The sequence below is a fragment of the Falco peregrinus genome, chromosome 4, assembly GCF_023634155.1.
Source record: "Falco peregrinus isolate bFalPer1 chromosome 4, bFalPer1.pri, whole genome shotgun sequence".
NCBI lineage: Eukaryota > Metazoa > Chordata > Aves > Falconiformes > Falconidae > Falco > Falco peregrinus.
Window position 1 is genome coordinate 99,815,907 of NC_073724.1, and position 25,895 is coordinate 99,841,801.

Below are 25,895 nucleotides of genomic sequence, written 5' to 3' on the forward strand. Positions count from 1 at the left end.
CAAGCACGTGTAAGTAACTTAAAGACCTAAGGCTGAGGCACAAGGAGAAGTTTGCACAATTTCTGGATAGAGTGAGCCTTCTAGTCTCCAGGACTACCAACATGACATACTCAAAACACTGAAGTCATGGGGAGATGGGGGCAGAAAAAGGAGGAAAAATATCCTACTACTGCTAGCATTACCGATCAAGCACTAATCTCTATGAAATTAAAATGTTCTATGGCAGCTGGTGCTTTGCTAAACTAATATATATTCCTTAATACTATTTTCCATATTATCTCTCTAAGTAGAATTTTGCTGCAATAATATAATAAAATAATACACATCCACGGTTTATAGAAATTCCTGTTCCCTGCTCTAGCTTGACAATGGATCAAACGACCTGAGTAAGTGAAGTAACAGCCCATTTGTCACTGTCCCAGACAGCTGTATAAACCACCTTCTAGGAGTCCTGTTGAGAATGCTTCTGTATCTGATCTTAGGCTTTTGTCCTGTTGAAAAGTTTCATTGAAAGCCTTGACTCTGCAACGAGAAGTTGTTCCTGACTTGCGTTATGTGCATTTTTTAGAAGTTTTCACAGTGAAAAACATCTGATGGATACCTCCACGTAAGCCACCTGGACTGATTACAACAGGCCCACCACCATCCTGCCCAGCCAAAACCTGCTCACCTGGCAGCTCCCATCTCCATCACACTGGGAGAGTAACATTTCTGCAGGTCATCTGCAGTTTGTGACTAAACCCTGAGTCCCAACTCCTGAGTGACGTTAGCCCACTCTGAAGCACAACAGAAGTTGCCCTACACCAAACTCTCAGCAGCTTGCCCTTGGAGGGGTATGCAGCTGCTGGAGAGGTTCATCTCTCAGCCTGGGGACGGGAGGAGGCTTGTCCTGGGTTATAAACTGTGCCAAGTTTCACTTTAAAACAAAAACATTCCTTCCTAACTTTTCACGTAGAAAAGAAAAAACCACACACACAAAACTAAAAAATGGCCCTCCCTGCCGTTGAAGCCTGGGCTGTCTGACCTGGGTTACTCTGCTGGCCACCAAACCTCTTTTGCTTTGGGTAGGAGGGAAGTCTCTGTGAGGATGCAGAAAGTGAGACCTGGGGTGCGTGTGCTCACATCACTCTGTGAATACTTGTGGAAGTGAAAGTGTGTGGAGAGTCCCATCCTTGTGTCGTGGATTCCACAGCAGAGACTTACCAACAGAGAAAACGTGAAGATCCAAATGTACCAGAAATAGCAGCGCGCACACATTTACATCCGTCCATAAGGTGAAGGCCATCCATCACCATGCTATGCCTCAACAGGAGCTAGAGCAGCTGAGGAGGAGTTCCTGAAGGAGCCTGCTTAATACTGGGTTTCCCACAGGTTGTGTCTATGCAACAAAAAGAAGTATAGCTTACATACGCCCAGCAGAGTTGCGTATGCACTAGCTGGGTGTAGCGTACCTGCTTCCTACCTCTGGTATAGCATGAAATCTGGCATGAGCTAATACACCCTGCCAAGAAGCTGATCTTAGGATGCACCAGAGCATATTCTCACTTGAAAGACAAAGAAACTAAAATAAAGGAAGAAGATTTGTCTTTATGAGTACGGCTCCCAGGACAGCAGGGCTTTTCCTCAGCTCTACAGCACCAATAAAAAGGAATTACAGAAACTACATTACTAAAATTATCTTAGGTGTGTGCATATTCCTGCAAGAATTATGAAAAGATTAAAACCAGAGCAGCTAGTTAGCAGCGCTCGCTCATCTAAAAGATTTGCCTGCTGATGAGAGACAGATACTCTTTGTGTAATTCTCTCAAGCAGAAGCCAAGCACCGGGGGCCGAAGGAGCCCGTAGCTGCTTTGGGGCAGTCCTGGCACGAGCGCTGGGGCAGAGGCACCCTGACCACTGCCCAGGAGGACTGTGCAGGACAAACTGTGGTGCCACCTCCCTTTTAGTCCTGGTTTTCTCTTCTTTGTCCGTGCTGGCAGGTATTCTCTTCTCCCTTGTTTCTGCTTGCTCTCTGTCTCCTGCCAAAGTAGTTCAGGAATTAGCAGGGGATGATTTTTGGCCTCCTTGTCATTACATTTAATTAGAAGACACCCTTATTTGCTTTGCTTTCACTCTCCTGCCTGGCAGAGTAATTTGAATTTCACAGGCCTTGTTGAACTTGCAGAATTTCACTCGGGTCTTGTTGAACATCTCCTACCTGAAGTGAGCAGCACAGAGAGTCACGCTGAATGGCTTGGCAGCAGCAGCTGTGGCACAGCCAGAGCCAACAGCTGAAATAACACCTGAAAAGTCTACAGGATGGTTAAAAATTAACGAAAAAAAGAGAAATGCTGAACATGCGGTTAGGCTTGGGCTGTCAAAGTCAGTGCAGACAGGGAGAGAATCATGACTAGGTGGCACACAGAGAACAAACCAAAGCCCTGAACCCCTCTCCAACGTAAAGTGGTAAGAAATTTATAGCAGTGGTACCATCTACCTTTGTTCATAATTATGTGTGTGCCTGAAATATGACTTGCCAAGGAGCTCAGTTCTTGAATCCCTGCCTCCTCCCTGAATGGTGCAGCAGTGAGGCAGCAGTTCAGTTTCCACACTCCATCATTGCGCTTTGCCAGTGCTGCTACCCAGACTGATAACTTGTACTGGATCCCCTGCTGGATCTCCTGCAACTTTTTGGGGTTTGTTGCATATTTGCGACGCCAATATCATAACAAATCACCTGCTTTCAGAGACCAGATAGCTTTGCAATGCCATTCCCCTTGCTAGCAAGTTAATAATACAGCAACTTTAGGTGCTCAGATGAAGATGATTACAAACACAAAATGTGTGAAATAAATCGGGTTTTTCAGGAACAGTTACCTTGTCAGTGAATTCTGAATGCTAAAAGCTTTTCAGATCTTTGCCATAATAGTATGGATCATGTGGTACCGTTTCAGTTTGCTCTTGACTTCACTTTTGTCCATGCCTATTCTTAAGCCATGCTTCCATGGCTGAAACTTCCAACCTTCAGTAGTTACAAGTGAAATTTGATGCACACAAGCTTTTCTTCGGTCCACTCCTAAACTGATCCCAAATGATGAAAATTACTAGAGGGCCAGGAAAATCCGTACATCATCAGATGTGTCAAATACACCCTCTGTGGCAGGTGTGTACATGTGTTCACCCAGCACAGGGCAGCCTCTCAAGATCAAGAAAGTGCATCTTCACTAGAAGTGAATGAAAATACAGCAAAGCACGTACACATCGAATCCTAGAAGAGATTCATTGCTGAAAAGGTTATTTAGGAACAGAATGATAAAAAGAAGCCTGTCTGCTGTACTTTTTGCCACCTGTTCACACAAGGTTTTTTTAGTCTAGTTCACTTCAAGAAACTGCACTCATCTAGCACAGCTGAAATGCAAATACAAATTAAAATGTCAGCCCTGGAATTTGTTTTGGCTAGAGATCTACAGAGATAGGAAGATACGATAATTGTACAATTTTCAGACTCCAGGCACTTCAATAGACTTATCCGTGGATAAAATGCAGTAAATTGCCTTGAAAGAAATAATTCATTGAAATAACTAATTAAATGGGCGGCATCTTTAAAAACAAATAATATTACAATCTGTTTTCTTTTCTATAAAACATCAATCTGTTTAATCGAATTTGCAGTATCTAAAGGTTTCTTCCATATTTTATTTGCCTAGATAGGTCACAACCAAAAAATCAAAGGACATCCCCATTACGGTATGAGAAATAGGGAATGCAAAGTAGACAGAGGCTTTAAACGCTGCAGCAGAGACACAGTGTTACAGAAGAAACAGCCTGTCTATACAGGCATATGTATCTGCTGTACACACAAAAGCTGCATTACAGGTTATTAACCCAGCTGGCTCAGGACTTTAATTTCTATTCTCCAAGAAATTCTGAGAAAACCTTAGTCTAGAAAAGTCACAGTTCTGAGTAATTCACTTAGAAACCATTATAGGTACTCTGAAAAAGGAAATTTTTCAAGCTATTAAAACGGCCTGCCTGAAAAGCCTTCCAAAATTTCATCGTGCACCCAGCACTACCATCCCAAGGGCAAGCCCCACTGAACTCTCAGTGTTCTTTATAACGTGAGCTAGCGGACAACACACAGCAACCCACAGCCGTCTTTGATTCAAGTAAGACATGGAGAAATGGGCTCTGCCTCTGGTTCCCAAGACCTTTCCCAGCAGTAGAAGAGCTCTGGGGTTCCACTTCAAGGCATAGCAACGATTTGTCTAGGAGGCACAGACACCCCTGCCCATTTCCCTCACGCACTTTGCCCACCTTCTCCAAACCATGCTTGCCCTGCTTGCAGCTTGTCCTTTAGTCGACTGTACCAGGTTTTTCTGCTTTTGGTACCAGCAATCCCAGCTCCATCCTTTCAAACTCCCCTTACCCCTCCATTCCCAGCTGTAGCCCCCTTGCCTAGCTGTTCCCCATCCCTTCTTGGGCAACTAACCCTACTTCCATCGTATCATGCACCCATTCTCCCACTCCCACGGTTCTGTCATCCTCCTCCCCCTACTTCAGTCCTCCCACACCTGCTGGCACTTCTTGTCTCTTTGTGAGTCAAGGTATAGCGGATTTAAGGCAGACCTAACTGGGCTGTGCAAAGCTGGTTAAAACCAGAGGAGGAAAAAGTAATGTCAAGAGTCTGAGTAAGGTTAATCTTGGACTAATGACTGTATTCATCATACAGAAGAGAGAAAGAGCACCGCAACTTGGACTCACAGAAGCTGCAGAGATCCAGCCAGGTATCATCAATAGTGCAACACATCATGTTCACTGCGCTTTGCTACTGTGAATCACCATAAACTGCACAGCGTAAGATTTTATGTACCAACTGTGGGCATTCAGTCAATTTTAATTGTATTTCACATTGTGAAAAGCCTTTGGAGAGAGGCATTGTTCTGATGGAAATATTTCTTTCATTGTCACCCTCCTCATCTATTCAAGATCAAAGCAAACTGCAGAAAAATAGAGCCTGAAGAACAGAACGGTTGAAGCAGATTGTTATACGGCTCCTGTCAGCTCAAAGGAAAGAACAACAAAATCAGGTGGCAACACCACCTTTCTGAGACACCGTGCAGCCAGGTGCTGTGGTTGCCCTAGGAGCAGACCCCCTCCAGAAGCAAGCTGGACTGGGAATCACACCCTACGCTGTCGGGATGCACTGGCAATGTGGTCTTTGCTGAGGCGGCTGGGTTTAATCAGAATCCACTCCCTGCTCGATACCATTACAGCATTAAATCGAGTACAGTTTGCCTATGGCAAATCTCTCTGCTCATGGGTGGGCTGCGAATTAAGGGAGAGCCGAGGCTCCTGTTCAGGCAATGGTGCTGCCCACCAGCTACCCCTCGAAGTCAAGTTAGGCTGCAGGGATCACCTTTTCTTTTTGTGTTTATACACCACCCGGCATTGCAAGCTTCTGGCCATAACCTGAAACACTAATAAAGCCTGCAACATATTTCTTGTTCTGAAAGAACAAAAACCCCAGCTGGAAACTGCAGATATAATCAAGTTTATTAAGAAAGGAAAAAATGATCCTTTTTATACTATTAGTATTATTGGCTTGTAATCTCTTGATGCAGTTTAGATATTATGGAGTTTCAGATTTAATATTCCACCTAGAGGATGATATAAAAGCCACTATTGATTTCCACTCCCTGCAAGCAGGCTTCATCTCTATGTAAATTAAAGATTCTAGAATATATTTCACAATATAGATTAGTTGTCATTCAAGCATTTATCTATTCTGATACAAGCAGGCTGACTTATTGGCCAGTTCCAGACAATAATGCACCTAATGAAATCTGGTTAGGCCTTTGTGCATTAACACCTAAACTACAGACCCATCATAAAACGTCCTAAGGGAAATTTGGGATGGATTTCTTATGAGAGAAGGAGTGGTGTACACAGCAATGCTGTAAAAAGCATCGCTCACCATCATTGTCCCAGGGGAAAAACTATCCCCTTTCTTTTTACGAGAGGAGGACAGGGGAAGACACTGACATCTTCCATCTACTGATTATTCAAATCCTTCAAATATTTGGAGACGTTCCAGAAGACAGACAGACAGAAAGCGAAGCGGCAGCATAAACGCACTGTGTTCCATACAACACCCCAGCTGCCTTCTCCCCCGACAGCACACCTGGGGGAGTGGGGAAGGCCGGCACTGCCAACAGCTCTCCCCGTACCGCAGCGGAGGTGTTTCCTACATGCTCTTCCCTTACTGACCAGGAAACACTTTCTCTGCTTCCGAGCAATGGCAGAGGCAGTGGTGGGGCCCAGATCATCCGTCATTGTGCTGGGGAGGGGAGAGCTTAGCTCCATCGTGAAGGTCCTTTTCATATATGGGGAGAGGGTGGGGTGGGTGGGTGTGAAAAATATTACCAGAAGCACCAGGGACCACATCAAGCCCCGAGCAACTTGTCTGACCTCAGAGCTGACCCTGCTGCAAGCAGGGTGTTGGACAAGCGAACTCCTGAGGCTCTCTCCCGCCTGGATCACCCCGCGAATCCTATGAAAGAGCAGAGGAAAGGCTTCCTGCTAAGTCTCATTTCCACCACCCAGAGGGGTACTGGAGTCCAAGGAAACAGCATTAACTCTTGCTGCTGAACGTACTTCCCTTCTTGGCTAGGAGACGGGTTTCCAATGACCTCCCCCATCCAAACCTGTGCTTGCTCACACAAGAAGGGAAAATCTTAGGTCTGCCAAAACCTCACCCTGTCTTTCCAGTCCTTTTCTCAAAGGCAGCCACAAAACTCTTTCCTCCTCCTTGGAAAACAGCCTGATCAAACCCAACAAGGCCCTCAGATTGTTTCTCATTAGGTTGCTGATGGGCATTAGAAAACCTCTCAGCATTGTGAAACCCAAAGCACATCCCCCAGAGAAGAACAGCCAAGGTTTTCTAGCTTCATCTTAGGCACAGCTACAGCCATCAGAAGTCCAACGATGAAACCTGCTGTGCAAATGCAGTCTGTACTAACTATTTATTTAGTGATTTTTATCACTGTGTAACTGAGAAGCAGAACAGCACACCCACTGCTAGCCATAGCATCCCATGTAGGAAGAGGAACTTGCGCCATTTTTAACTGAAGCCCTGTGCTTACAGCAACGCAGTCGGTGAGCAGAGATGCTCAGCAACCCCACGGCTCAAGCACACAACTGAAGGCAACGGCCACAAGCTGACACACAGGAGGTTCCCCCTGAACATCAGGAAACACTTTTCCACAGCGAGTGACCGGGCACTGGCACAGGCTGCCCAGAGAGGCTGCAGAGTCTCCATCCCTGGCTATATTCAAAAACCATCTGGACATGGTCCTGGGCACCCAGCTCTAGGTGGCCCTGCATGAGCAGATGACCTCCAGAGTTCCCTTCCCACCTCAACCCCTCTGATTCTCTGAATGAAAAGCTTAAACCAGCCAACATTAAGCTGCTGCGATTCACCCCCCTCTCCCAGCTTCCCTGGAGGCCTCATCTTCATTTGTGCGAAGTCACACCACCTCACCGCTAGGGCAGGCTCAGAGGACTTGTGAGGACACTTACAGGCAGGAGCTCAGCAGAGGTGTAGTAACTTCCTCAGCTGTCATATCTTGTCCCATCAGTGCTTACATCTTCATGGCAGTTTTACATTTCAGAGCATCTCTGCCTTGTTCCAACTTTGTACACCTGCTTCCACCGCAGTCCCACTCGGTTACCGAGAGGGGAACAAACAGTTGAAAGATCTGCAGAGGACAGTTCCCATGGTCTCGGTCCTCCAGGAGTTATCAAATTAGTAGAGCGGAGCTCATGTTAGATCATGTCTTAATAGCTGGGTTTCTCTTATTTCAGCGTGCTTGTCCACGTGGGGCAGTGCCTCCACAGAAAATGGGTTGAAGAGAAATCATTTTATTAAGATGATCAGCAGTTTTAAAGACGCTGCAACTTGCTCTGCGGTTGTATGGAAAAATAAAGGCGTTGAGGGTTTGGGGAATAGCGAAGTGCATGAATCTCCGTATCTTGAACCTCTTTATCTCCTGCCCAGGTTGTCACACAGCTCAATTTCCGTCAGAACAAACTCTCACGATTGCCCCCTTTGTCCACTGGAGGTCAGTGTCCTCCTGCAGAAAGCCCGTCCCTGCGGCACGGCGTGCGGCGGCGACAGCGGCCCTCCAGCAGCACCTCGTTTCCCTGTCAGAGGATCTTAAGGCTTCGGATACAAGACAAAGACGGGAAGCTTCGTGCAGGTCCATCGCCGCCAAAGGAAGCCCTCTCCTCAGACATCCCTTCCCGATCAAGCCTACGTTTTAGTAAGGTCACACAAAGACTGAAGGATCCTCGCATTTAGCGTTTTCCCAGACGCTAAGCAGCCTTGAGCAGGGCGAAAGCTGCCAGAGCCCTCGTGCAGCTCCCCTGCCGCCGCTGCGGCGTTGTAGGAGCCAAAGCCTAGCTCCCCTCTTGGGGAAACAGCATCTAGTTGGGCAGGGAATTCCTGACTGACGAACAAACACGTTCACGCTTTCTGCACTATCTGGCCTTGTATTTGAATCAAATACTAAAGTATAATTGCCAGCTGATGGATTTTTTACTATCCGGTTAATCCTGCTTGGCTTGTTTGCCGGGATGTGCTCCAGAGAAGGCGCCTGTTTAGGCTGCTACACACTCTGCGTAGGAGATGTGCTGCACCACATTGCTTTCGGAAACACTCCCTCATTAGCAATGCTTCTTCAGCAACTGCCAACACTTCGCGAGGCGTTCAGTGCATCAACGTGCTGGTGTACTGCCTCTCGCTCAAGCTGAGCAACGCACGATGCTGAAGGATGACAACAGGAGCGGACAGGAGCGACAGCCTGGTGGGGAAGGGTGAACAGCCATGAATGCAGAGCTGTTGGGCAGTCACACGCAGATCACAGCCACTGTTTAGGCCCTGTCCATACCAGTATTCTAGTCTGGATCAGAAGCACCTCTGAAGCAAATCTGCTCGTTCCCATTTGCCATGCTTTGATTCCCATTGCAGAGAATTTGACTGATCCCTCGCAGGCATGGCTAAGCGTGAGAGCTGCTCTCACTGCAGCAGCAGGCACTGAGCTCACGCGAAGTGAACTCCTGAAACCCGGCTAATGCTGACCAGCACCCGCTGCCCCCTGCCCTACAGATTCTCTCCCTTTGAGGTCCACTCCAGGGTAACACGGACGTGGTCTGACCAACTAGCTGGCATCATGGCTGCTTAGGCTGCAGTTTTGCCTATTTCCAGTAGGACCTATCATCCATAAATCTCAAGGCAATCCCAGTGGAAGGAAAGTAACACCACCAGGGACCCTCCTTGCCACCTTCATCTCTCTGGTTTGGGCACCAAACGGAAGAACTGAGACTAAGTCTGATGGGGTGAGACAGATCCCATGCCATGTATCTCAAGACCTGGAACTTCGAAGTTCTACATTATTTTCTTTAAGTTCTGTGCTAACAAATTAATGGTGCCTCAGATACCTTCAGTTCTGTCCTGCCAAGACGGCTGATGTTCTCGGAGGGAAACTTCGCTCTTTCCATCCCACTACCCCTCTATTTCATTCCACATAGGCTTCCTGAGCCAACAAATTTTTCTAGATCCTTTCTACAGCACTGGGATCCCTGCTAGCATTCAAACAGATGGGTGAGAATAAATGGTTGCTGTCCAAAGCCCAGAGAGAAGCAATACCTGCAGCAGGCTGGTGATCGCAGCAACCGTGCAAAGCTCACACCTGGAAGCCTTAAAACAGACCTGAACTTTAGAAGTATGCTTTACCCACATAGTCCTTAAATATACTACCGCCCTGAATATGCCTGTTCTGCTTTCTGAGCGGAAAACATTCCCAGTTCACTGGACTGCTTTAGTAATTCTTGTATTCATGAATTTTAAAAAAGACCTATTTACTATTTAAATGTCAACTTAACGTCTATTCTAATCGGGTATCAAGGCCAGCAGCACTGTCAGTGCCGTTTGTACTCTCATGTCTCAAGTGATCAGTGAAGGAAATAAAAGCTGGAGCAGACAGATGGCTGAATCAAAGAGAAAGGTCATTACATACTGCAGCTGATAAGGTGAAGAGAATAAAATGGGGAAGGTGATCTTCAGGGAGAAGGTTAAAACTGAGCCTCGCCATTCAGAGGATGTTTCTCTATGGAGAGAAAATAAAACAAATACAAAAGAGAAGTATCATCAATTATTCACTGAAAGATCTCCTACTATTTAGCACAGGAAAAATCCCGGCCTTTCTCTTCTTCCCCAATCTCCGTCCTAAAAATCTTTATTTCCCATATAAGAGACAGAAGAAAGTCACAGATCTGTGGTGCTGTTCTCCCCATTTAAGTGAGGCATCCTGTACTTGAATGCTTTTTCTCTGGTAACACAGTAAGCAGCAGAACGTTACAGCTGGACAACTCCCATGTCTCTTACCTTAAATAATTCTAGTTGTTGGCAGCTGCCTCACAATTTGGTGTATTTTTACTAGGTTTGAAAATCTCTAAAGTGAGGAATTATCTCCTCTTTCGGCAAGTACAAAGTAAATCTATCATGCCATATAAATAATTCATATAAACTCTAGAAACACAGGAAGGAATATAGGTCAGGAGGGGCACCACAGGAGAGGGATGGAGCATCCTGTACTTAAAGAATGTGGTATACCTAAATTCAGTTTCCTAGATAGACTACTTAAAGAATGAAGATGGCTGTTAAGTAATTTAAAAAGCAAAGGGTGACTTGACAGTCACTGGCATTTTTTAACAGAACACCGAGGTTGAACAAAAATGAGATACTTCCGGGGGGGGTGGGGTGTCAGATAAGGGTTTGTCTGATGGCAGTCAGTTGGGTACAAGGCAGCTATCTTGCCTAGCTTTCTTGAAAGATTTGTGAAATGTGACAATGGTGGTTTTCAACAGTTATGACAACCAGTGACTGGTTACTGGGAGAAGCAAGGAGCCAGCAGGATGCATATATTTTAAAGTAAACTCCAAATACGCCTAGGAACCTGCGACATCTATAAATCAAGATCCAGGTGTACGCCAGTATTTCAATATACACATTGCAACATAGCACTGCACACACTACATACCTTAATGTTCTGTTTTCACAGTCAGATTAAATATTTTGATGAACCTATACAAGAGTTCTTCACAGCAATCCGAGTAGTTCCCTAACTACTGTAACCAAAACTTCTAACCCTTTGTTAGAGCAAAACATGCCATAAACAGAAATCACACAGAAATAAATTTATGGGGAAACTTCTACAGTCTAGAAACTGTTAACTTCCATAGTCATTCTGAGAATGAAAAAAACAAACAAACAAAAATCCTTCTTCCTCAAATACAGAAATAATATTTACAACGTAACAGCAATCAGAAGTAGTTTAGCCAGCTGCGTGAAGACACCCTAAGGAAAGTTTTAAGGAAGCACACTAAATTGGAAGGAAACCCTGAACAGAAAAACAAACCAATCCAGGTATAGCTGAAAACACCACAAAACCAGAGCAGACAAAATTAGCACAAACAAATCTGAAAGTGTCCCAAGCGGCTGGAATGAGCTGTAACTTCAGAAAGATTCACATTTCATCACTAAACCAAACCTATGATAAACAATCCTGCCTGATAAACCATCATCCCGCTTGGTGGAGGAGAAAGGCCCCCTACCTGGCAGCAGCACCCCTTGTAACATCCGCTACACCAGCACAGAACAAGGACCGACCCAAGTGGAAAGAAACAACAACAGCCAGCCAAACCGTGGGTCCTGCTGGAGCGGGGAATGGCAGATCCATGGCTGGTGACATGCAAACTACCTCTTAAAAACCAGGAGGAAAAGACTCAAGAGAAGGATGCAGAGGGACAGGCTGCAGGTCGAGGTCAGCTCTGGGCTGCTGCCTTCAGGAGAGCAAATGCATTTCTTTCTGCAACGGCTGGTGACTGCGTCCAGTTTGTGAAGGGTGACAGGTGGTGGGCACAGGCCATTCGGCAAGTCAAGAGAAAGGCAACTGCTAAGGGATGAGAAAATTAAATCCACTAGAGAAATAAAACATTAACAGCAGTGATTCTCAGAAAACTGAATAAAGAATTCATCCGGACTGGCGGACACCGAGAGAGTGCCCGATTTTTCAAGGACAGAGAACACGTATTTCTGCCATCCCCTTCAGTACAGCTGGGAGGACTGCTGTTTGCGGCTGCTGTCAGGAGGCAGATGGGACAGCACCCAGTATCAACCAGTACCAGGGTAGCTGTCGGATTCCCGGCCCTCTCTTCCTCCCTTTAGCCCAGGCGGCACCAGCAGTGCAACTGTCCAGCGGGGCAGAGAGCTCTCCTGGGAGACGACAGCATGTGAGTGATTGAAAATGCTGAGTGGCCGGAAAGGCTTGTCGGAAATAAGCTGTTGAGATCTCAGAAACAGTTGCCCTCGGCTCTAATCTCCAAAGCATGCTGGATGTGACCCCTCCTCACCAAAGGAAAAGCACACCAGTACTCCCTGCTCTGGCTAATCAGATAAGAACTTCTCTGTCTGCAGCAGTAAGAATTAATCTCCAAAGACACTACTATATTTAGCTAAGAATCTCTTTGGAGCTACTTGTTTTCTTATGTAGCTGAAAAGAAGCCTAGTCCAGCACAAACGCAGGAGACTGCTTTCCACATGTAGGCGCACGCACCTATGTCACCCGCAGATGAGAACACATTTCTCCAGAGAAACCTACGGGTATTCGACAGCACACGAAAAACCATTCTTTGCCTCTATTACTAGAGAAAGCAAACATGAAGTTCCTTCTCCCTGTTTTGTACTTAAAGGACTTTTTTTTCCCAGGGTTCTCATTCTTTCTCTTCATCTCTTTAATGAAAGATGGTGGTCAACTGGAAACCCACAGTCCTTTAAAGTCCAAAGGAATTGGGAATGGTGTCAGTGATGAGCTCAAGTCACTCCCGGCAGACACCAGGGCCCGAGAGATTCTAGCAGCGATCATAATGTATTTTCATTCCCTGTGTACCACTGAGCACACTGACACTGCTTAAGTACCTGAACACAGAGCTGCCTCAAGATGCTGAAAATCCCTGGACTTGTGTGTGTGTGCATGCGTGTCTCTATGTACATATTTATGTCAGAACACTTCAAACTCAGAATTAACAATTCAGGCTGGCTGCCCCACAGGACAAGAATCTTTCCCCAAAGCAGATTACAGCAGGTTGGATTCCTGTTTATTTGGTTTTTCAGGAAGAAAAAAGTGTAACATCACCCTAAAAATAAATAAATAAATAAATCACTGTCAAAGCCATCTTTGGATAAACTGTTACAATACTTATTTTACTCCACTGTTAGGAAATAGTACCTCAGCTCAAGACTGAATTCATGCAACTTTAGCTTTCAGCCACAAGGTTCTAATGAAATCTTCATCAGGTTTGTACTCAATTCAGTTTATAGTGAGATTTAAAAAAAAAATTTAGAAATTACACATTTGCTGTATCCTTAGGTATGTTGTTTCAAGTGGAAGGGAACACCTCTTCATTACTACAACAATGCCCGGCACCTGAGAGAGAACACAGCTGCAAAATACCTCAAAAGAACCAATCTCCCGAGGCATCAGTTCCCTTCCTCCCAACTGCATCTGCATACTGCAAACGAGCTTAATTTTGAGCTTGTTCTGAGCAGCACACACCTGTCTTACAATAAAAATTTTTCTTCTTCATGCAGTTCATCTTAGTACAGAGAAACCTGAAATACCTAAAAATCCAACTCATGTCGGTTTCATTACACGGAAGGATTTTTTTAACATCCAAAAGACAAACACAAAAGCTGTAGAAGCAGTACACTGAGAGATCGTCAGTCCTAACTCCAACCAGTAAATGAGCAGTTACAAACGCTTTACCAAGACAGCCTTTGAACAAAAATAGCAAGCTTGTATGTTCAGTTTCTATGTAGAATTTATGTCTTTGCTGTAAATTATCTAAGTTCAAATCAAAGATGGAAAATTTCAGCAAAATAAGAACCGAGCACCAGGGGGACAGGAATTTTCAAGGTGAACAGAGTAAAGACTAATTCACTTTCCCAGGAAACAAGAAGTATAAGATGCCTAAACAAATCTGTTTAATTTACCATTAGGCTACTATATTACACAATTGGTTTATGCAAGTTCATCCCAGTATGATGAAAAGCCTGTCCTGTCACCATACCAGGTTTTAACCTGACTACAATTAACAGATCCGATCAAAAAATATTCTTCTAGTAGGCAGACCTGGGTTTGCATTTTACAAAATTGTGCTTGGTGTCATTAACCTACAAAGACTCTTTCTTACTAAAAAAAGTGGGGAAGGGAACTTGCTAATACATCGCATACATTCTGCCATGTTCTTTCTGGAAGCAAAGTTGCTGTTTAATGCATTGCACTGAAAAATAAAAATTAAAGCTGCCTGTGAGGAAATTAATACCTGTTTACAGCAGCTAAGAACTTCAGCTTGGAGCTTGAATCAGGGTTGCAAAAGAACAAAGTAGTAAGCATGTTAGGAGGAGCAGCAATACCTTAAAGAAGTCTGGTTTTGTAGACTCCAGCCTCTATCCCAGTAAAATCATGGTTCCTGGGATCACAGGTAGCACTTGGAAGCGTTACACTTTCATTCCCATTATTTATCGATAAGGGATAAAGATTTTGCTATTAATCTTACTAATCTAAGGAAAGAAACACAGGGGCTCAAAAGTGAGATTTTATTCATATTTGTTACTTACAACCGAAAGTATGATAAAACTGATAAAACCAGCCTAGAATAACATTAGTTTACGTCACTAAATTCAATTCACATTTTATTAATAAAATATTGAAAAGAAAATGACAACATTGCAGGTCCAGAAAAACAGGTTGGCTACTATGACAGAAAAATCTACACAATCTTAACTGGTCACAACTGATAGCTTGTTTAATGTTTATTATTTAAAATTAACACAAATTGCAAAATTTTAGACACCCAACTCCTGTGCTCATAAAATATATCTTCTATCATATCAAATTTCAGTAGACTGGAAAGAATTTTTTGCTGAGATATTTCATTTCAGCACGTATTAAAAGAATACTGAGCGTATTGTCCCTACCTATATGGCGATGTAACACTGCAGTCCCAGTTGCACTTTTAGCCTACTAGTCCAAAGAAACATTTTGCAAGCCACTGCGCAATCACACCGTGGTAAGAACAAACCATCTCATACAGTGATGAAATCCACCGTCATGCTATGGCCTAAATTCTGTCCTGTGTGGTGGACACACAGACCTCGGACTCCAGGACACAAAATAAAGCAGGCAGCAGCTCTGTATTTTAAGGCAAAGACAAAACCAGCTCCAAGCGAAATGGAGATTAGTCCCTTCAGCTGCCACCGATTACCAAGAGCTGTAGCTGCTCACCATTATGCAGAGATTGGTCCTACTTTACGTGGTAGATTTTAACACCCGCGTTGAGGCAGCATGTTACCACCCCAAAGACAGCCACCACAGACTGAAAAATCATATGCAAATTAAACAGCAATGCAGTAGCCAAGAGTTTGCATGCAAACATCATGTCAGACTTACATTCTCAGGACTAAAACTGTTAATCATGTAGAACACAGGTTAAATAATTATCTTCCATTTCTCTTTTTATTTTACATACTTTTTTTTTTAACAGATGGGGCCTCACAGAACAAAGGAGCTTTACCAAATGTTAGACCTGGAATTACACAGACTTCAGTTACAAAGATTAAAACTGTAATCTGGTAAGGAAAGAACTCTTCCCCTGCTATGAATATATTTTTTAAAGCCTCATTAGGCAAAGCAGCAGCCTGACTCAGTCCAGGAGAGAGAAAAAAAAACCCCAAACCCCCATTTTTAATACCATACTGCGAAAAAAGGAATGGGTTTTAAAGAAAACAGACAGCCAAAGCAGACTGTATGACAGCAACTGTTCCTAGGGAAGGAGGGGAAAAAAAAGTGTGTATCTATGGCATAGTACCTAAACAACCATTAAAACTGCTTTAACTGCTGATGTTTTATCAATGGGATATACTGGGAAAGAAATACATTCAAAGTAATAGTAGTTTTGAGTAAACATGCTACAGGAAACCTAAAACGACCTGTCATGTACATGTACAAATCAACAACAACAGAACTTATTTACAAACATCTATACCTACAGGCATAAAGACCAAGTTTAATAGTTGTGAAATGGATCTGATTGCTAGATCTGGACTGTTCCAATCTTTAGTAATAACAGAGTAACATTTCTACACTGCAATAACCGTATGGCTTTAATCAGGTCTATCCTGAAGTCTTTGCATCTAGTTGATCTGTATCATAAAACTGAACAGCTCTACAGGTAGTTTAACTTTCATTTGTAACACAGACATGCATTTGCAGCCTACCTGAGACACCCAGCACCCTACCCAACAAGCAGCCAGCAACCTTAGAGCTGGTACTGTTACAAACTTATCCAGTCTGCTCAAAAAAAAAGAAAGTTTATTTTGGATCACGTGGATTCATTCTTCAAAGCATATTTCATCAGCTGCTTCATTTTTAAGATAAAAAGAAAGATTATAGAAAAACAGTTCTGTATGCAAAAAAACTAAGCCCAGAAGTGAATAAAAATAGACTAAGGTGGGCATAATTAGTAACTAATAAAAAAAGCTAAGTCATATTTATGGAACTCAACACTTCACTCGGTCATATAGTTAACTGCTCTCAAAGACTAACAACCAGACCAATTCACAAGTACCTAAGTTGCTTACATAATTAAAAGAGTAAGACGAAAAGTCAAAAAAATATATTTTATCCCTTCAAGATCAGGAAAGTAAAATAAAATGCTGGTTCTGTAACAGTGCAACAACTGCAGCATATTTTGCACGCAGCACATGATTTGCTACATTTAGTGGCACTTAAGTATTATGCGGTAAATACTGAAAGTAAGACAAGTTTCTGATCTGCATAAGCATAATCACATCATTATTTACCAGAGTTGCTAAGCTACAGCATTCTGAGTAATACCAATTCGATTTTAGCACTTCGATCACTAGCCTTAATACATGTCAACGTCCTGCTTTACATCTTGCTAAGGAAGCAGTCACTGAAGCCAAGGATTTAATGAACTTGCCACTGGGCTTGGACCAGGTTCAATCTGACCAATCGTTCTCGTCAAACTCTGAATCGTCATCAGAATCACTGTATTCCACGGCAATGCGTCTTGAAAGGATGGTTGCCACATCGTTTCCAACAGGCTCTCGCTTTGCTTCTTGCTCACGTTGCTCCTGTACCTTTTTCAGCTGGATTCCTGTAAAGACAATCACTCTGAGACAAAGTTTTCTGCACAAGAGATTTTACATTTCATATTGTTTACTGATGAGTTTTGTCACAATATATTCTAACAATATATTCAGGAAAAAGAAGGGAAAAAAAATCATTGAGTTAGAGAGCTTCCCTAAGCAAGGAAGGGAAGAAGACAAAAAAGGTAGATTGGAATCCATTTTCAGAGCCTGAATACCTCTAGACTTTTAGAACTGTCAACAATATGTTAAAATATTCAAGACTGTACAGGTCCTTTTGATCCGAAGATGAAAGTTTTCGTAATTGTATTTGGAAATACCATTAGACCCACAGCTCCATATTGTAAGCGAAGTCAGGAACAGCCATTCATCAACGGTGAAAGAGTCAGCGGGCTGAAGCCTGCTGTTGGGATAACTCTGTTGTTCTGAACAGAAACAAAAATCCATGTACATCTACCGGCTGCTTTATGCAATGAACACAAGCACTGTTTTCATTTGATTATGTCCCCACAAACACTAGCACATGTTTGTCAAAGCTGCACATTTAGGCATTAGAAAAAGATTCAAAGACAGGGCTGACAAATGTTAGCTGTGTGGTACCGGTGGTTAACTAGGCTGTCAATGACATTTGCCCAGGCGGGAACAGAAGCCATGAAACTCAGATGACTGGAAAACACAGTGCTTTCATTGAAAAAAACCCACAAGTATCTGAACCTCACACGCCTACTTACCCATTCGAATGGCAGCAAGAAGATCGCTCCGTGCATCACTTACTGGCGGCTGCGCAGGCTCGTGACGTTTTGCCTCTGTAACTGGAGGGGCATGCATTGGGGAGGAAGAGAGGGACGAACCTGCTGCAGGAGGGCCTGGAGGGGGAGGAGGGGGACCAGGAGGAGGAGGAGCAGTGACAACGAGCCCACTAGAAGGAGGAGGATGAGTAGCTGCGTATGTAGAGCCAGTCACCAGTCCAGAATGGGAAGGCGGCACAGGAAGCTGAAGGGGACTAACAAATGCAGTTTGTGCTGAAGGAATCATAGGGGGAGGAGGAGGAGGGGGAGGACCGGCAGGATTGTAATAATCCACCATCTGAGCTGGAAGCATCCTATATAAAACAGAACAAAAACATTTAATGCATTGAAAGTTAGGCCTTACAGAATCATCACCCCTTAAACTGCTCTCATTCACCCACCCTCAGCTAAAACAAAAATCAAAAGGAATTTAAACTGCTGAGTTGAATATGCAAGTGATTATAAACATATGAATTGTCGATTACTGGTAACACATCGAGATTTAAGGCAGATGACAAAGTTAAAGGTAGTGTCCTTTCAGCACTCCACGAACAAAGTCAGATTTTTATCTTAATACTCTTGCCTAGTTAAGTGTAAAGTTGTATTTGTTACTAAATCTCTATCTGTGAGAATATTAAGTACGAGGCCTATGACAAAGAAGGGACCAACAAAAACTGTAGACTACACGTATCGCTTCCATAGAAGACCAAGTGTTAGAACAAATATTAAAGAGATAATAAAAGATGTAGGCATGGAGGACAATGGAAAATACGAATGGAAAGATTTACCCAAAGGTATATCATGCATCTCATGTGCTTCTTTAGTGAAGGTTATCAATTTAAACATTATTTAATTAAATTGATATATTTGATTGATACTTTGAGGAGGAGGAACAGGGAAAAGCTAATTTCTTTGTTAAAATGTCATTAGAAGGATTATTGAGCAGAAAAAATGGGAATTAATGTAAGAGTTATGAAGTCGGTTAAGAACTAGATGTAGGAGATGGGAGTTGAAGGGAAGTTACTAATGACATTCAGTGATACATGTCAATGTATGACAACTGTGATACACTGACGATGGTCATGTACCTGGGGACTAAGCACAAGTATTTCTGTTATAAACTGGAAATAACACAGAAAATGCAGGTTGGAGCAGTCAATCATAGCATAACTGAGTCATCTACAGCATGATACAGTCATGAATCAGGCAAATGCTACCCCCGGACGCATCGAGTGAGGCTGAAAAAACTTGGCTTGCTTAGTTTAAAGCAACACAAGCAAGAATGATTACAACTTTTCTGGGGTTACAGCTTGAAAGCCTAAACTATTTAAGCAAAAGAACAGAGGCACAGACTGGTTAGAAAACAGGTGTTTTCTTGCTGTTGGAGAGCAAGTACTCTGGAGAAGCCTTCCTTCAGAATGCATTCAGGTCAAGTATCTACATAGGAATTTGATAAACTCATATCTGGAATTATGGAGGTGTCTGTGGCAGTAAGGCATTCAATCTGCATCTGAAGGAGATCCCTTCCAACTGTTATAAGCCCCTTTAAAAAGTCATTTCAGGGATTCAACATGGACTGCCACATTCATCACATTCAGCAATACTTCATCTGCATGTTTCCTGAAGTTCAAAGTATTATTCAAATTATACTATAACTGTTTTCCACTTTACAGGAAAATTATCGCCTTTTTAATATTTTACAAGTATATTGATTTCACCACATTCAATGCATGGTTCATCATTTCTGCCTTCATTATTTCTTCACTTAATTTTTTATTCTGTCCTCCCCAGGGAGATAACTAATGTCTTTGGGGTCTTTTTGTGTGTATGCATTATATGTTATGATGGTTATGAAAAACATGCAACCCTCTAGTTCTGTCAAGAATCCACTGGAATAAATCAGGAGTTTTACCCATATTCTGCTGGTACCACAGGTACTGAGCTATGTTGGCCATCTGAAGGCTGGGGTGGAGGTGGAGGTGGTTGTTGAGGTCTGTTTAAAGTAGCATGTCGTACAGTGGTGGAAGGTGGTCTGTATTCATGCTCATGGCTTTGGGATGCTGCCATGTACTGCGGACCATCTCCTGTTCCATATGAAGGCATTGCTATCTGCTGATGGAGGGAATGATTCGGAGTAGCAGGATAAGAATAATCTGTAACATCAGATGCATGGGACCTAAAATTAAAGTAAATGGATGCAGAACAGATTATGTGAGTGTAACCGGGCATTATCTAAATAGCTCACAAGAAAAGCTAGGAAGAATGCAATCAGAACTATTTTTCTTGCAACAGGACTCCCTGATTATCAAGCACCATTCCCTTGTAAGTCCACAGAAAGCACAAGAGCAAATGCAACAACAACAAAAAAAAATCACAGTTCAGTTTAACATGACTTGAAAATAAATTAGTCTGACAGGTCAGCATACAAGGACTGCAATTGAATGTTTTCAATATTTCAGCACACTAGCTGCATGCAGCATGTCCTTCTATACTGCAGACTTTTAAAAAGGCAAAGAAACATTTAGAGCTTTCTCCAGATTTTAGAGTTCTTCAGTAGCCACAAAGTGGCATATTGGTTTTGTCAATGATTTTGACAGTCCATTGTTTGAAATCGTAATACTTACCAGGCCTGCCTTAAGTTAACAACGGCAGTAGAAAAAGGAAAGTGATACTGCAAGCACTCACAATTATGCAGAAGAATATATTTTACCAAAGCAAAGAAAACCAATTTCAAAAGTTAGAAAATGCTTTTTATTGTGTTTGCACAATTAATTTTGCTGGAAAGGCTTAGAGAAACTGGGAAATGTAAATATTAGTTGAGCAGAGAGTTCATAAAGATACAAAGTCTAGGATGCTCTGTCAAATAAGCCCAAGAGAGGGAGCAAAAGAATCTCTTCATCCCATTACTGCAAATAGTTGGTTTAGTAATGAACAATCGTGCAGCCTGGCTTTTAGTGAACACAGTAAACTGATGCACTTATCTGTAAGACTGGAAGCAAGGTAAGCAACAAAAAGCCAGGGCTTTGAGTAAAACAAAATGACAAACCCTTTGGGCATTTTGTCCTCTTTCATGCTTCCTGCCTGTTCCATTTTCTTTGCGTCACTCATGAACTCAATACCCATTTTCCTTCTCTCCCACTCTTCTTTTCTTGTTCTCACTTTTCTCACATTAATTTGCTGGTTTCTGTTTGGATTCAGCTTGTGTTTCTCTCTCTGAAGCACAATAAGTATAACAAATAGATTGTAAATTGCCAGTCTGGACACCTGAATGTTAACGTTTAATGCGTAAGTTTTACAATTAGCAAGCTAGAAGAAACATGAGCCTTTTTTTCACTTTAGCATTAAAAAAGAATCACAATATAGCCAAATGCACTTTTTTGGGACCTTATAGATAAAACACTGATCGTACAGTAGCTGTCAGCATAAAAATGGCTCTGAAACCAGTACTTACTTCTACATGTATGGGTCTTTTCTGTAGCTTAGTTCCTACAGCTAAGACTACCCTAAGATAAAAATAGAAAGCCTTTCTTCTCCATCTCACCACCACTCACAAAATTAATCCTTCATGCATGTGAAACACAGATTTCAGGACTCAGTCACTGATATTTGATTCACTGAAATTTATAGTTCTCTATACATCATAAAATTTGAAAAGCTTATATAAGTACAAGACAAGCCATACCACAACATCTATATCGAATATAATAACGCATCCTACAATTTCTGCTTAAAAAATTCTACAGGTTGCAAATATTATGGGTATTTGCAAACATCCAAATACAACATGCTGACATTGCTGGGAGATAAAAAAAAAAAATAATCACTTCAATTATTTAGACTCAGGAATCCTGGAAGCAAGGTATTAAGGGTAGAAAAAGACTTAAAATACGTGAAACGGAACTCATGATGAAAAAAATCCACGTCCTGCACTTGACAGTTGAACATCAATGTAATTTTACCATGTCAACCTATGGAAAGTTTTGTCAGTCTGCAATATTTCATCAAGACTAACAGGAGTCAGTGTTTTGCATTAGAAACTGAAAAAAAAAATCGGTCATTAAAGGATCTTAGAGAGAGTGGGTCTGAATATATTATTTAAACAACAGCTGCAATTTAATTTTTTTGTTTCAATTACAGTGGACTAAAGAGCCACACTTTTTCAGCGGTGGCTACTTCCTCAAAATAGCCATTCAACAATTTAAACACTAAATTGTCACACACTTTTTCCAGTAGATTCTATTGATTCCTAATATTACTGTTAGCAATTAACGATGACAGACCAAGGAAATAAAGTGGGAAAATCCTCTAGTGAGACCAGCTTAGTGAAAAAACTTCTGTGCACACCAGGATTAGGTAAACCCCACTGAGCTCAAAGGGAGTCTCAGTCAACAAAGATGAATTCTGCTGTGTGCCCTGAGCAGAGATCCCTGCTATTTCAAGCAATAACGTTGCATCTGGTTTTGTAGCTTGCTTTGTAGACAAATTTTACACCAATAAAGCTGAACTATTCCCCCATTAAAGCATTCTGTTAAAAGCAAAAGTATGTTCAACTGAGTAGATTAAAGAAAAGTACTTATTAAACTCTCAGCAGTGTAACGTGACAAACTAGACAGGAAGAAACAGGTACCAACATCATCTGGCAGACACAGACTTAAATGCTTTTGTGACTACAACTACTCATGATCAAATATAAAGCATGCAGCAAAGACTTATTTCACTATAGTGCGTAACATTATGATGACAAAATGCCCATCTGAAGCTGAGAAAGAAAAAAATCATTACAGAATTTTATGTTATTTATGCTTTAAAATGACTTTGAGAAGAACTTTAAAATGTGCATTGTACGTTTTGTCTATTCTAACTATTCCCAACCTGTAAAAACACCTAGTTCTACGTAGTAGTTCTGAACATACAACTGTGGTATAACAAACAGCTTTGCTGTAAACAGACCTAGTATCTGGGGACAGTGATCCCTCGGAAGATGCTCCATGGTACACACTTTGAGACAACCTGTTGTCAGGTCTAAGCTCTTTGTCATATGCCATCATATTCCACTCCTGGCGTCTGTTCCTGGCTTTTCTAACCTTTTTCACCTCACGGGTGGTGCCATCTATACGCTTTTGCTCCTAATGTTCAAACAAAAGAAATAAAGCATGCAAAGAGAGAAAAAAAAGGAAAGGAAAAAAAGCTGGTTAAAATGCAGTTAAGAGTGCATGAAAATAAGACCAGATTTACAGATAAAGCCAGCAAGTCCATAAAATTTCTCTGCACCGAAAATGAGAGTATCTCCTTACTCTATGAACCTGTGAGTTCTAAGCAAGACTGCTGCTTTGCCATTCTTTAGGATGCACATGCTATTGTGCTGCCAACCTACTGTTTTTCCCAATATGGAAATGTGACCGATTTAAAAAGCTTAAGTTTAACTTCTTCTGACATTGTATGTCATTTATCTAGACCACCCCGAAGCACCTGTAATTTCCTTCTCCTGAAAATCAATCTTACGAGAGTATGTTAAATATGCTCAGGGTTATTTTGGTTATTTGTTAGGGTCACAATCACCTGAGGCCTTAGGGAAGTATGGAAAAGGAAAACACTTTCCTATTTCATAGCATATGTGAAATTATTTTCTGTTTGTTTTAAACCTCCTCTCCCTTCTTACGTGTGATTAACTACCAAAATTCCTCCTAGTTTTTCCTCATCATTGTTTCCCGTTACCTTATATAAAAATGAATGACACTAATCCTCTCTGCAATGTGTCAGCAATATTCAGGCCACTAATATATTATAGCTTGATAGCTTCATGACAGATCATTCCATTTAGTTTTTTCTATCTTTCTATATAATTTCAGGCTCAGTATCAGTGTTTAGCTATCAGTAAGATCTTCTAATAGTGGGACTGAATACTTTCACACCTCTGAAATGTTGTCCTAACCTAGTTCTGACTACTCAGTATGAATATAAAAACCATATCGGTGCTTCACTTTTATATTACACGTTTTCTCATTCCAAACTGAGAAGGGTATTTATGTGCTACTCCTTTTCTCAACACCTACGAAGGTGTTGGATTTTTTTTTTAATCAGCTTTAGAGCTGGCTGGCATCTTAGAATGCTAATTCATAACTAGGTTAAACGTTTTATCTATTATATTGCTAATGGGCTTTTAGCTGCTAGAAAAATAGTTTCTCAAGAAGCAATGATACCGATATTCTGAGAATGCAGTCATATTCGATTATATTTAGGGAAGAGTTTCGTAAAATGCTGATAGGCAAACATTTTATGGTGGATTCTCTACCTTCAAAGTAAGGGATAATAGCTGGAAAGGCAGTCTTGCCAAAAGGGGTGGGGGGAGTACTTCACAGATGAGCATAGGTATTTTATGGCAACTGTCAATCACCACCAAGTAAGTAATTCTGAAATAATGTATTTGGCATTATGCAACCAACAGAAAACTATCAAATGGCTTGCTTGCCCTTGTTTTGGATCTCTTGCTTGTTCATGCATGTCCATATGAGGGACCTGCTAACCTGCACCTGCTAACATTAAGAATGACAGAGGAAACGTCTTTTTGAAGTTCAGCATCCAAATGTTCTGACAACACTTGCTCATTCCTGGCCCCTGCAGTGAGATTTTTATCTGATTCATGTTAAGTAAAGATCATCACTTTGGTTCTTAATTGCTCCCTATAAAATCACCTTCCTCCCCAAACTTTTTTAAATCACACCCTTTTTTATCCAGGTTATGCAAGGGTTTCGTTTCTCCTTTAGTATCTCTTCTTCACATCAAAGTTTCCCAATACAGGAATTGGAGCAGAAGGGAGACAGATTGAGTCATGCTTTATTTTAAATGCATGAAGTTTTGCTAACTGCAATGGTTAAATATCACAGAATGGTCAGGTTGGAAGGGGTTCCCCCCCCCCCCCCCCCCAGCTAAAGCAGGTTCACCTAGAGCTGGTTGCACAGAGTTGCATCCAGGTGGGTTTTGAATGTCTCCAGAGGAGACTCCATAGCCTCTCTGGGCAGCCTGTGTATATGCCTGTTAAAAGGGTTTATATTTGTCTTTTTCATTTGATTGCTTCAAAATATAATTTATTTTAACTTCTGACTTTTATTCTGTTTCATTTATTAAGATTTTGTTACTAAATCCTGACAGATTTGAGAGGAAAGGACAAGTAAGCCTTTTAACTGAAAATATGCTTTAGTCTTCACAGAATAGTAACTCCATCCTCTAAGGGTCACAACTCTGCATTTCTTTCAAGTTTCTAGATAAAGTAAATAGCCACCTTTTGAGCAACGTATGATGCTGCTTGAAAGACAATCATTTTGATACAACTCCTGTACAACCAGGAGTGCTTACATGGCTGCTTACATATAATCACCTATTTAAAAGTTTGGTTCCAAAGAGATTACTGTATTTTTTATAAAAAAGGTAAATACATATACATGTGTAAACAAACAAACAAAAAAACCCCACAAAGCTAACTCTGCTTTTATTGGATCAGATTTCAGTTGGACAGGTTGTTCCAAACCAGCATCTGTAAGCGTGTTAATGTGTGAGTATGCTGGAAACCTTTTACTCGAACAATACTAAATCCTACTGGAATTAATTTTTGGACTAAACATACAAATACATCTATAAAACATTTAACTCCTTCCAAATCAGTGAGGCAGGCCAATTACTAGCAGCTGACAAAACTATATATACACCTCTGACTACATATACCTCTAATAGAGTAGGTTTAAGTTGTTCCAGTAATACTTTAACTACCTTGACAAACAATGGTGACAGCTCTAGTTTTATTACCTAGGGCAATGACAGTTCTAGGGGAGTGGAAGCCTTTC

The 25,895-nt window shown here is 41.9% G+C and overlaps 1 protein-coding gene across 9 annotated transcripts in view; it reads right to left on the reverse strand.

Moving 5' to 3' along the window:
• Positions 1–14,681: 14,681 nt before the first annotated feature.
• Positions 14,682–25,895, reverse strand: part of WASF3 (WASP family member 3) — a 74,850-nt gene continuing 63,636 nt past the window's right edge. For 8 of the 9 annotated variants that reach the window (XM_055802844.1, XM_055802848.1, XM_055802841.1 and 5 more), the window contains 4 exons: positions 23,008–23,183; positions 19,970–20,233; positions 18,001–18,371; positions 14,682–17,277 (listed from right to left, as the gene is read on the reverse strand). In XM_055802844.1, coding sequence (XP_055658819.1) covers positions 17,120–17,277; positions 18,001–18,371; positions 19,970–20,233; positions 23,008–23,183 — 969 coding nt within the window. In that variant the 3' untranslated portion in view covers positions 14,682–17,119. Of the gene's footprint in view, positions 17,278–18,000; positions 18,372–19,969; positions 20,234–21,103; positions 21,271–23,007; positions 23,184–25,895 lie in introns of all 9 variants that reach the window. The other variant, XM_055802850.1, reaches the window with a different exon arrangement.